We start from the raw sequence: 11,378 nt of genomic DNA, 5'->3' as shown, positions 1-11,378 counted from the left end.
CAGTTAACAGAAGAAATCCTAAATATTCAAAACCGCATGGAACAGGTAGAACCCCTTGTTTTCCCTTTCAAATTTGGAAAATATGTGTTTAAGAGTATTCTTTATAAAATAGTTTTTTTTTCCCAAAAAAGGGTGTCTTCAAAATCAGTTTTCAGTCGGAGTGATGTTTACCTTAAACTCTAAACATTATAAAAGTTGGAGTGATGTTTACCTTAAACTCTAAACATTTACCAGCTGGCAGCATTAGAGTCGTCTATAATTTAAAAATCAAATAGAGAAGAAAACAAATTCTTGTCTCCATACTGCTTAGGCCTTCATATAGGTAATGAAGAGTACATGGTGATAGAATGTGTTGGCAAGAATTTAAATTTATAGTGTAAAAAAGCGGTGTGTGGGGGGAATATTACTAAAGCTGCATGGCAGGAATTTGCCAATGATAACGTTTGCCTCATTTTCTTCCAGAAACCAGGAAAACCAAGGAGATGAAGTCAACCTAAAAGTCAAAAGCATATGAAAAGAAAAGTAAACATACACATTGGGCAGCCTCTGTGTCTCTGTAACTTCCAGAGAATAGACCAGGCATGACATGGAGGAACAAGGGACCTGGGCATTCACCTAGCAGTCTAGACCACGGACCTCCTAGGTCAGAGAGCCTCAAGAAGGAAGAAGCAGCAGTCCTTGCTCCAGCCCAAGCCATGTGCCTGTGATGTCATGTCATTTGCAGCAGGAATCCCTCTTCCATGGGGAGCTATTAAGGAGCAACTCCAATCCAAAGCAGGGTTTTCCAAATTGCCTCTCTCTGTAGGCTTCCCTGAGGGCCAGGCATTAGGAGAACTTGCCTGTTGTACCGGTAAACAAAAAGGAAAATAACAGAGGCCCTAAAATGAAATTAAGCAACAGTTTGAAAATTTTTTTCAACAAAAGTAAAGATTGTTGTTGTTGAATTATTTCAGCTTCACACTTAAGAACCAAGGAGACTGGGTGCTTGGCTGGCTCAGTCAGAAGAGCATGTGACTCTTGATCTTGGAGTCGTGAGTTCAAGTTCCATGTTGGGAATACAGATTACCTAAATAAATAAAAGGTTAAAAAAAAAAAAAAGAATCAAAGAGACCAAAATTCCTTATTGAATATCTGAACTTTTACTTTGAATTCCTTCATATCAGAACTAATAAAAAAAAAATCCATAGCTCTATCTATGAAAAATTATATTCCATATGCATTTTCCTAGAACTCTAAACAATATCTTTTTCAAATGGATGAAGAAAAAGAATCTTTTTTTTTTTAAGATTTTATTTATTTATTTGACAGACTGAGATCACAAGTAGGTAGAGAAGCAGGCTCCCTGCCAAGCAGAGAGCCCGACACGGGGCTGGATTCCAGGACCCAGGATCATAACCCAAGCCAAAGGCAGAGGCTTTAACCCACTGAGCCAACCAGGCACTCCAAGTAAAAGAATCTTAAAGAAGCATCTCCTGAGATGCCTTCAGTTCAGGTCATGATCCTAAGGTCCTAGGATTGAGCCCCACATCAGGCTCCCTGCTCATTGGGGAGTCTGCTTCCACCTCTGCCCCTCCCCTGCTCATGCTCTCTCTCTCTCAAATAAATGAGTAAATAAATAAAATCTTTAAAAAGTAGTAATCTTATGATTGACCACTATGTATACACCATATAGTCTCTAGTACTCACAAAAATCCACTAAGATAAATAGCATTATCTCCAATCTGTAATGAAGATACTGAAACTCAGATAAAGTAATCCAAGGCCATGACTCTGGTAAATGACAGAGTCAGGATTCAAACCTAGTTCTCTTACAAATTCCAAATACTAACTTTTCAATAAAAATAGATAATAAATTCCACAGTGTACTTTAGTAATATGCTTTTTCAAGATACTAGTAAATGCCACTACCAAGTATGAGGTAAAAATAAAACTATTTAGTTGGTCTTTTAACTTTATTATGATTTTTAAAGATTTATTTACTTATTTCGAAGGGAGAGAGTGCTAGCAGGGAGAGAGGTACTGGCAGAAGGAGAGAGAGAGAGAAACTCAAGCAGATTCCACACAGCATGGAGCCTGATGTGGGGCTTGATCTCACAACCCTGAGATCAGACCTGAGCAGAAACCAAGTCAGACATTTTAGCCAATGGCGCCACCCAGGCGCCCCAGATCTCTTAACTTTAGTTCAGAGCTGACATAATATCGATCCCAATCAGGCAATAAACATAATTTCACTGGGTGTCTTAGAGTTTCTTCTCTCTATTCAAAATGTGATTCTACACACAAAAATAGACTCAAAATGGTTGAAAGATCTAAAGGTGAGACAAGAATCCATCAAAATCCTCGAGAAGAACACAGGCAGCAACCTCCTCAGCCTCAGGCACAGCATTTTCCTGGACACATCGCCAAAGGAAAGGGACACAAGGGCAAAAATGAACTACTGGGACTTCATCCAGATAAAAAGCTTCTGAGCAGCAAAGGAAACAGTCAACAAAACCAAAAGACAACAGACATGGGAATGGGAGACAACAGACATGGACAGACAGACAAAGACAACAGACAACAGAATGGGAAAAGATATCTGCAAATGACATATCACATAAAGTGTTGGTATCCAAAATCTATAAAGAACTTATTGAACTCAACACTCAAAAAACAAATCACCCAATCAAGATATGGGCAGGAGAGATGAACAGACATTTTTGCAAAGAAGACATCCAACAGACACATGAAAAAGTGCTCAACATCACTCAGCATCAGGGAAATACAAATCAAAACCACAATGAGATACCACCTCACACCAGTGAGAATGGCTAAAATTAACAAGTCAGGAAACAACAGATGTTGGCAAGGATGCGGAGAAAGGGGAACCCTCCTACACTGTTGGTGGGAATGCAAGCTGGTGCAGCCACTCTGGAAAACAGCATGGAGGTTCCTCAAAAAGTTGAAAATAGAGCTACCCTATGACCCAACAATTGCACGACTGGGTATTTACCCTAAAGATACAAATGTAGTGATCTGAAGGGGCATGTGCACCTGAACGTTTATAGCAGCAATGTCCACAATAGCCAAACTATAGAAAGAGCCAAGATGCCCCTCAACAGATGAATGGTATATGCTATATACCACATCTTCTTTATATATACATCTATATATAGATGTGTGTATATATATATATACACATACCCACACACCCCACATACATATATATGTATATATACATATATGTATATGTATAAAGAAGATGTGGGGTGTGTATGTGTGTGTGTATACATCTATATATAGATGTATATATATACATGTATATATGTGTATATATATGTATAATGGAATATTATGGGGCCATCAAAAAATGAAATCTTGCCATTTGCAATGACACGGATGCAAGTAGAGGGTATTATGTTAAGTCAATCAGAGACAGACAAATATCATATGATCTCACTGATAGGAGGAATTTGAGAAACAAGGCAGAGGATTATCAGGGAGGGGAGGGAAAAATGAAATAAGATGAAACCAGAGAGAGAGAGAGAGAGAAACCATAAGAGATTCTTAATCTCAGGAAAGAAACTCAGGGTTGCTGGAGTGGAGGGGGGTGGAGGGATGAGGTGGCCGGCTAATGGACTTCCGGGAGGGTATGTGCTATGATGAGCACTGTGAATTGTGTAAGACTGATGGATCACATACCTGCATCCCTGAAAGAAATAACACATTATATGTTAATAAGAGTAAATAAATAAAAATTTTAACTTTAAGACTTGAAACTTTAACTTCAAGACTTGAAGTTTCAGGATCACCTAGGAGTTTCTTAGAAATGCACAATGTCAGGTCCCATTTCAGACCTTCTGAAACATAATCTTCATTCGGACAAGATCCTTAGGTGCTTTGTATGCAACTTAAAATTTAAGTGGCACTGTCTTAGAGATGGGGGATTCCAGAAAAAGGGATGCCTCTCTCCCATACTGAGGCCCTCCTTGTTCCTAAGACCAGGGAGGGAGAGAATGGTAAGAATGCACTCACATTGTTACGTTTCTTCTCTGTTTTTTTTTTTTAAACTATATGTTCAAATGCACTCAAAAATTACCTTTCCTCTCTGTTTTTTAACTATATGTTCATCATTCTTTTTTTTTTTTTTTTTTTTAGTGACAGGTTTATTGAGGTATATTAAAACTCACCCATTAAAGTGCTATGGTTTTTAACTTACTCAGTTATGGTTTTTAACTTACTTAGAGTTGTGCAACTGTCACTGCAATCAATTTTAGGACATTTCATCACCCCCAAATGAAACCCCATACTCTTTAAAAGTCACCCCCAATCTCCCCAGCCCCAACCGTAGGCAACCACTAATCTTTCTGTCTCTACAGATTTTCTTCTTCTGGACCTACAATACAGTACAGTACAATACAAAACAATACATGGTCTTTTGTGATTGGCTTCTTTCACTTACCATGTTCTCAGGCTTCATCCATGTTGTACATCAATGCGTCTTAATCGTTCCTCATAAGTGGTAGTTGCTCCTTCAACAGAGGTGGAGGTACCTGACAATGGGACCCATCAGCCACTCCTCCTTGTGCAACTCCTGAGTGCCACTGTTCCCCTAGGAGAAGCCTGGCACTTCCCATTACTAACAACCCTAATAAGGAGAACTTTAACAGAGTCCCCTTTTCCCATCTTCTCCCTGGGATTTAGCAGCTCAAGTACAGCTGGTCCTTGGCCAAGTTACTCTCCACAACACCTGCAGGCCCTACCAGTGCTGCCACCTTATGCCCATTTCTTGAAGTAGTGGACACTGGGTCGGGCACTGCCTTCCTCCCCAGAGCCCTGCCCTTTGCTGTTTCCACAGCAGTCAAGGTTGTGACTCATGACAGAGTGTGACCAGGAGAGGCCGAGGGTGTGCTGTGTGGGAACATATGCTTGGTACCTTCAGACAACCAAGAGGCAGAGAAAGAAACAAGTGCAAATGCACGTGTGGCTAAAAGGGACACGCTTTTGCAATCTCCCTTCCTGATTCTCTCAGCTTTCTTCAGCTACCATTTCTCTTCCTCTCTTCAGCTCACTTTCATTTCTCTATGCTATTCTTCTCAGAATAGGGAACCTAAACATCTCTCCCCTTTCCTTTCTACCTGGATTGTTTTCTCTTGTGCTTCCAGCAGCACAACGGTTGGGTTCTTAGACATTTGGGTATGCTAAATTACTACTTAAAAAAGAGAGTTGGTCTAAACATTCTGCCCGACTGAACAGCAGATCAAGGAAAAGGAGGGTTTTTTTTGTTGTTGTTTTTGTTGTTCTCCAAAATCAAGGTGTTCTTTAATAAATGAAGAACTCTTGATATGAAACATAAATGAAAATTAAAATCAGCATAATAACAAAAGCACTTTCCCGCATTGCTGGTGGCTGGATTTAGAACCTTGCCTGAGTTCATTGGGGGGTATGTAGCTTGACTACAGGTTGTTGTATGCTACCCTGTGCTCTCCGAGTAGCACATGTGTCCCCAGGTCATGTCCTTAGTCCTGGGAAAGGCTTTCTAGTCTTAGGCTTCCGGAACCTCAAGCTTCCACTGTCACTCTATCACAGTCATTCAAGAAATGTTTGGATACTACTCCACACCAGCCCTGTGCTGTACACAAGGCAGACAAGGATCCAGGTCTCACTTGTTTTGTGCAGGGGGATGTGGAGGAGGCTCTATAATGGTACACCGCAGCCGGAATAGAACTGTCATATGTCTGGCGGATTCCCTCAGTGTGTCTTAATGAATCCCGCTCTCTCTGAGTGAAAGCAGGCAAGAAAGACCTTGCTGTCTTGGACATCAAGGAAGAAAAGCAGATGGAATCATGTGGTCCTGGCTGGTAGCCTTGCAGAACCTTCTGCCTTCAACTTACTCTGACACTTGAATAAACCCCTGAGAGCCACAGAGGTATCGCAAAGGCAAAGAACCATAGTATTAATGGACTTCATGATTTTACTGAATTCTTAATAACTTATACGTATCAGGCATTGCTTAGAAATTATTCTTATATAGAACCTTTGTTAATTTATCTAGTTTCATATTATGGGTTTGCTTGTATGATCCTCCTTTAATTCTTGGGAACTTAGAAAAAGGTGTTGCATACCTTTTCTATTTTCTACTTTTTGTCTCCTACAGAGCTGGGCATGCCAATGGGAGCTTGTTAAACTTTTACTGTTAGTCAGCTTGTAGTGGAATGCATTATTTATTTTCTCTTGCTTGGGGGTCAAAGCAACCAACCAGATCTAAAGACGCTTTTAGAAGACCTGTCAACACAAACTGGTGTGTATTTACTCTGTCTTTGCTATTACAATTCAGAAAAGCTCCATTTGTCTTTGAAAAATGTGAGAGGTATGAATCCGTTTTCTAAATAATTGGAAGTAATCCCTTTAAGTATAAAATGCTTTAAACCCACCTTTAATGAAGTATTTTATTTTATGTATTTTATTTTTTAAAGACTTTTTTATTCATTTAAGAAAGAGAGATAGAACACAAGCAAGGGGAGGGGCAGAGGGAGAGGGAGAAGCAGACTCCACATAGAGCTGCGAGCCCAGTGTGGGGTTTGATCCCAGGACCTGGAGATCATGACGTAAGCTGAAGGTAGATGCTTAATGTGTGAGCCACCCTGAAATATACTCCTGAAATATTATTTTAAATAAAATAGATTTCTGAATTCTTGAAACATAGAGCAAATATAATTTAACTTCTTTCTTGGTCATTATTAGCATTCAGAACTAGAGTGTGGGCACCTGGGTGGCTCATTTGGTTAAGCTTCTGCCCAATCAAGTCCCTGCATTGGGGGTCCCTGCTATGTGGGGAGTCTGCTTCTCCCTCTATCCTTCCCCTCTGTTTGTGCTGTCTCTCTCTGTGTCACACTCTTTCTCAAATAAATAGATAAAATCTTCAGAAAAAAGAAAAAGAAAAAAAAACTAGAGTGCAAAGTGATGCATCTTTAAGAAACAGAAATATTCTAGACTTTTTGTTCTCCCCCAAATGATCCAAGGTTAAGTGTGTTTTTGTGTTCCTTTATGTCCTTCTAATAATTTTCTTTTTTCTTTACATTCCTAATCTTCACTTTATTTTATTTATTTATTTTTAAATTTTAATTCCAGTAGAGAGTCAACATACAATGTAATATTAGTTTTCATATGTACAATGCAGTGATTCAACAATTCCATACATTTCTCAATGTTCATTCTGGTAACTGTACTCTTAATCCACTTCACCTGTTTCACCCATCCCCCCACGACCTCCCCTCTGGTAACCATCTGTTTGTTCCCTGTAGTTAAAAGTCTGCTTTTGGTTTATCTATTTTTTTTCTTTGTTCATTTGTTTTGTTTCTTAAATTCCACAGCTGAGTGAAATCATATGGTTTTTGTCTTTCTCTGACTGACTTATTTCACTTAGCATTATACTCTGTAGATCTACCCATTCTTTTTTATGGCTGAGTAATATTCCATCACCCACAAACATGCACACACACACATCTTCTTTATCTTTATTTATTCATCTATCAATAGACACTTGGGCTGCTTACATATTAATAATTTTCTTTCTGACTTTTTGCCTCTTATTTTGTTAAAATGTTAGGTAGTACTTCTTACTACTTCCTGAATACCTGGCTTTAGCAGTCCTCTACCTAATCTGTGTCCTAGGAAACCAGATAACCAAGTTTATTAGCATTGTGTGTAAAGTGAGAGCAAATAGGTTTTTAAATATGGGAGTCTTTCCTAAAAAGTGAGTAGTACTGGCTTTTCAAAGCAGTTCAATGTTCCTTTTTACTTGCTCCAATATTCTCAATTCCCCTACAGATACCCTAGATTGTTAAATTACTTTCTGTAGAAAAGTGAGGTGTTATCAATTTCTGCTAACACAATTCAGCCAGATATGATTTTTTTCATCCGAAGTTCTTTGTAGGGCACCTGGGTGGCTCAGTGGGTTAGGCGTCTGCCTTCAGCTCAGGTCATGATCCCAAACTCCTGGGACTGAGCCCCACCTCAGGCTCCCTGCTCAGCAGGAAGTCTGCTCCTCCCTCTGCCTCCCTCCCTGTTCTCTCTCAAATAACAGATAAATAAAATCTTGGGGAAAAAAAAAGTTGTTTGTTTCTAAACCGTTCTTTTTAAGTTCCTTCTAATTTCTGATTTAAAAACCATTAGTCCTTCCTATATGGGCATAAAGAAAACCTGGTAAAATCTCAAGATCTTCTTATAGATTACAGAGACATTTCAAAATATGATACTTTTTTATGATAAGAAAAATGTCTGAGTTTTAGTTTTAGATTAAACCCAATGTACTCAGGCACCTGGGTGGCTCAGTCAGTTAAGCCTCTGCCTTCGGCTCAGGTCATGATCTCAGTGGGATCGGGCCCCATGTGGGGCGGGCTCCCTGATCAGCAGAGAGATTGTTTGTCCCTCTCCCTCTGTTGCTCCCCCTGCTTGTGCATTCTCTCTCTCTGTCAAATAAATAAAAATCTTTAAAAATAAAAAATAAGGGACGCCTGGGTGGCTCAGCTGGTTAAGCGGCTGCCTTTGGCTCAGGTCATGATCCCAGCGTCCTGGGATCGAGCCCCGCATCAGGCTCCTTGCTCAGCCGGGAGCCTGCTTCTCCCTCTGCCTCTGCCTACCACTCTGTCTGCTTGTGCTCACTCTAGCTCCTCTCTCTCTGACAAATAAATAAATAAAATCTTTTTTAAAAATTTAAAAATAAATAAATAAATAATAATAAAACCAACATACTCAGTTTAAAAAAGTTACAATTACCATCTTACATTGAGTGTCCAATATATGCCAGGTATACATATTTTCTTCCCTCTATTTAGAGCATCTCTGCAAAATATGTAACAACCCTAATTTACATTTGTAGGAAGTTAAAGTTAACAGACTTTAAGTGACTTAAACAGCGTTATAGGAATAATAAGTATAAGAGCTGAGATTCAAATCCAATCCTGAGTAAAAAGTCTGGATTCTCTTTTCTTTTCTTTTTTTTTTTTTTAAGATCTTATTTATTTATTTGACAGAGAGAGATCAAAAGTAGGCAGAGAGAGAGAGAGAGAGAGAAGCAGGCTCCCTGCTGAGCAGAGAGCCCAATGCGGGACTCAATTCCAGGACCCTGATATCATGACCTGAGCTGAAGGCAGAGGCTTAACCTACTGAGCCACCCAGGTGCTCCTCTTTTTTTTTTCTTTTTTTAAGATTTTACTTATTTATTTGACAGACAGAGATCACAAGTAGGCAGAGAGGCAGGCGGGTTGTGGGGGAAGCAGGCTCCCCACTGAGTGGAGAAACCGATGTCGGGGGTTTGATCCCAGGACCCTGGGATCATGACCCGAGCTGAAGGGGGAGGCTTTAACCTACTGAGCCACCCAGATACCCCTTCTTTTTTCTTTTTAAAAACAGAAAACGGGCGCCTCGTGGCTCAGTTGTTAAGCTTTACCCTCTCCCACTCCCCTTGCTTGTGTTCCCTCTCTTGCTGTGTCAAATAAATAATAAAATCTTTAAAATAAAATAAAAACAGAAAACAGGAATTTATTTGTCAAATAACAGTCTGGAAGACTGTGGATTGCAGGCAGCTCTACTCCACCTGGTCAGTCAAGGACTTGGGTTCTTTTCATATTGCTGCTTTGCCCTCTCCTATGGGGATTTCACTCCCCTTGCATGGTCAAAACTCAGTCTCAGGAACATCTGTTCCAGTTTGCTCTGGATCAGCAGTGGCCAAACACAGGTAGGCCAAGAAAACTTCAAATGCCCATATATTGAGGAAAGGAGAAATAGGGGATCGGATGCCCCGGATGAATGACGATTAGGGACTAAGGATGCTCATCTCCCCACCTCCACCCACTCCCCCCGCATTGTCATACTTAGAAGGCTATTCTCAAAGTCTGCATTCTTTCTATTAAGCCAAATTACCATCCTTACACTATTGCTTGAGAGGTAATAAGATGTATTGAGCATGTATTTTGGTAATAATTGTCAACTTGACCAAGGACCTATTGGTAAGAAATGTAACCAACCAGCCGTGTCTGTAATCAGCAATTATTATTTGGAGATCAAGTAGTAGTGGTTCCCATCGGCTGCTAGTATCTCCCCCTGAAGGAGGGGTTGGGGATGACTTGAACTAGCCCAGCTTGAGCCAAAGGCCATATCTTTTAAAGGCCATTATTGGGTCCCATAAGAGCAGATCTAAAGCCACATGAGGAAAGCCACAGGGTCAAATATTAGCTTATCAGGGATATGAATACCTCATCCAGAGTGCAAAGGCAAATATTGGGTTGATGGAACATAAGGTTGAGATTTTGGTGAAACAAGTACAGAAGTATTTCAATAAGAAGAAATCTTAGGCGGAGTGCCTGGCTGGTTAAGTAGGAAGAAAGCGTGATTCTTAATCTCAGGATTGTGAGTTTGAGCCTCCACTTTGGGTGTGGATATTACTTAAATAAATAAGTAAGTCTTAAAAAAAGAATAAGGGAAATGTGTGTTTTAGCTTTCTGTGTGCTTAGGTGCCCAAGCTACTGCGGGTCTAGGTCCGGGCAGCTGAAGAGTGTGGTTAGCAAGATGAACAAAGATGCGCAGATGAGCGCAGCGATTGACCAAAAGTTGATAGAAACTGGAGAAAGAGAACGCCTCAACGAGTTGCTGAGAGCTAAATTAACTGAATGTGGCTGAAAGACACATTAGTGGAAGGCACACTGTAAAGAGGTAATTAAAGAAAAGGGTCTATTGATGACTTCGGTGGCTGAAATCACACCAAAAGGCAGAGCCCTGGTACCTGACAGTGTAAAGAAGGAGCTCCTACAAAGAATAAGAACATTCCTTGCTCAGCATGCCAGCCTTTAAGATTGAATTAGATTGTGTTGTTTTGTGGTTTTCTTTCTGAAAGTAAAACTTGCCATAAATTAGGAATCGATTTCCCAAAATAAAATCCTTTTTTGTATGGTGGTTAAAAAAAAAAAAAAGAAGAAGAAAAGAAGAAGAAATCTTGGACAATCTTCTAAAATACATGGTTCTGGAAGATATGTAGAGGATTAAAGGGGACAAGCTCTTCCATGCGGATGTCTGAGATGACTTAAATCATAGGATTATTCACAAGTTCCATCAGCCAATGGTATGGGCCACTAATGAATAAATGACAATAAGGATTGTGCTTTTCTGAGCTCTTATTTAATATTTACAGCAGCTTTTGAAGCCTTTAATTCTTTAGTTTTTCTTTCTTAACCTATTAGTTGTGACAAACACCAATTCCGGTTTGCCTCAGTTAATTCATGTTTTCTCCCATTTTCTGCTTCTGCTTTATGTTGGTTTTATGCTATGTAATATATGCCATATATATTTTACTGTATTAGAGTTTCTATCCAAACTGCTTCCACCCAGTTAGGTACAATATT

The 11,378-nt window shown here is 39.8% G+C and overlaps 1 protein-coding gene across 1 annotated transcript; it reads left to right on the top strand.

The window, feature by feature from the left end:
* The first annotated feature begins 10,527 nt into the window (after positions 1–10,527).
* LOC101676244 (transcription and mRNA export factor ENY2-like) lies at positions 10,528–10,884 on the top strand. Its single transcript, XM_045064938.1, is given in 1 exon segment — positions 10,528–10,884. A coding segment is annotated over 1 exon segment (282 nt). The 5' UTR covers positions 10,528–10,548; the 3' UTR covers positions 10,831–10,884.
* Positions 10,885–11,378: the final 494 nt, after the last annotated feature.

The sequence above is a fragment of the Mustela putorius genome, unplaced genomic scaffold, assembly GCF_011764305.1.
Source record: "Mustela putorius furo isolate JIRA1106 unplaced genomic scaffold, ASM1176430v1.1 tig00003853_pilon_pilon_pilon, whole genome shotgun sequence".
In the NCBI taxonomy this organism is placed as follows: domain Eukaryota; kingdom Metazoa; phylum Chordata; class Mammalia; order Carnivora; family Mustelidae; genus Mustela; species Mustela putorius.
This window is presented reverse-complemented; position numbering and strand designations above follow the sequence as displayed.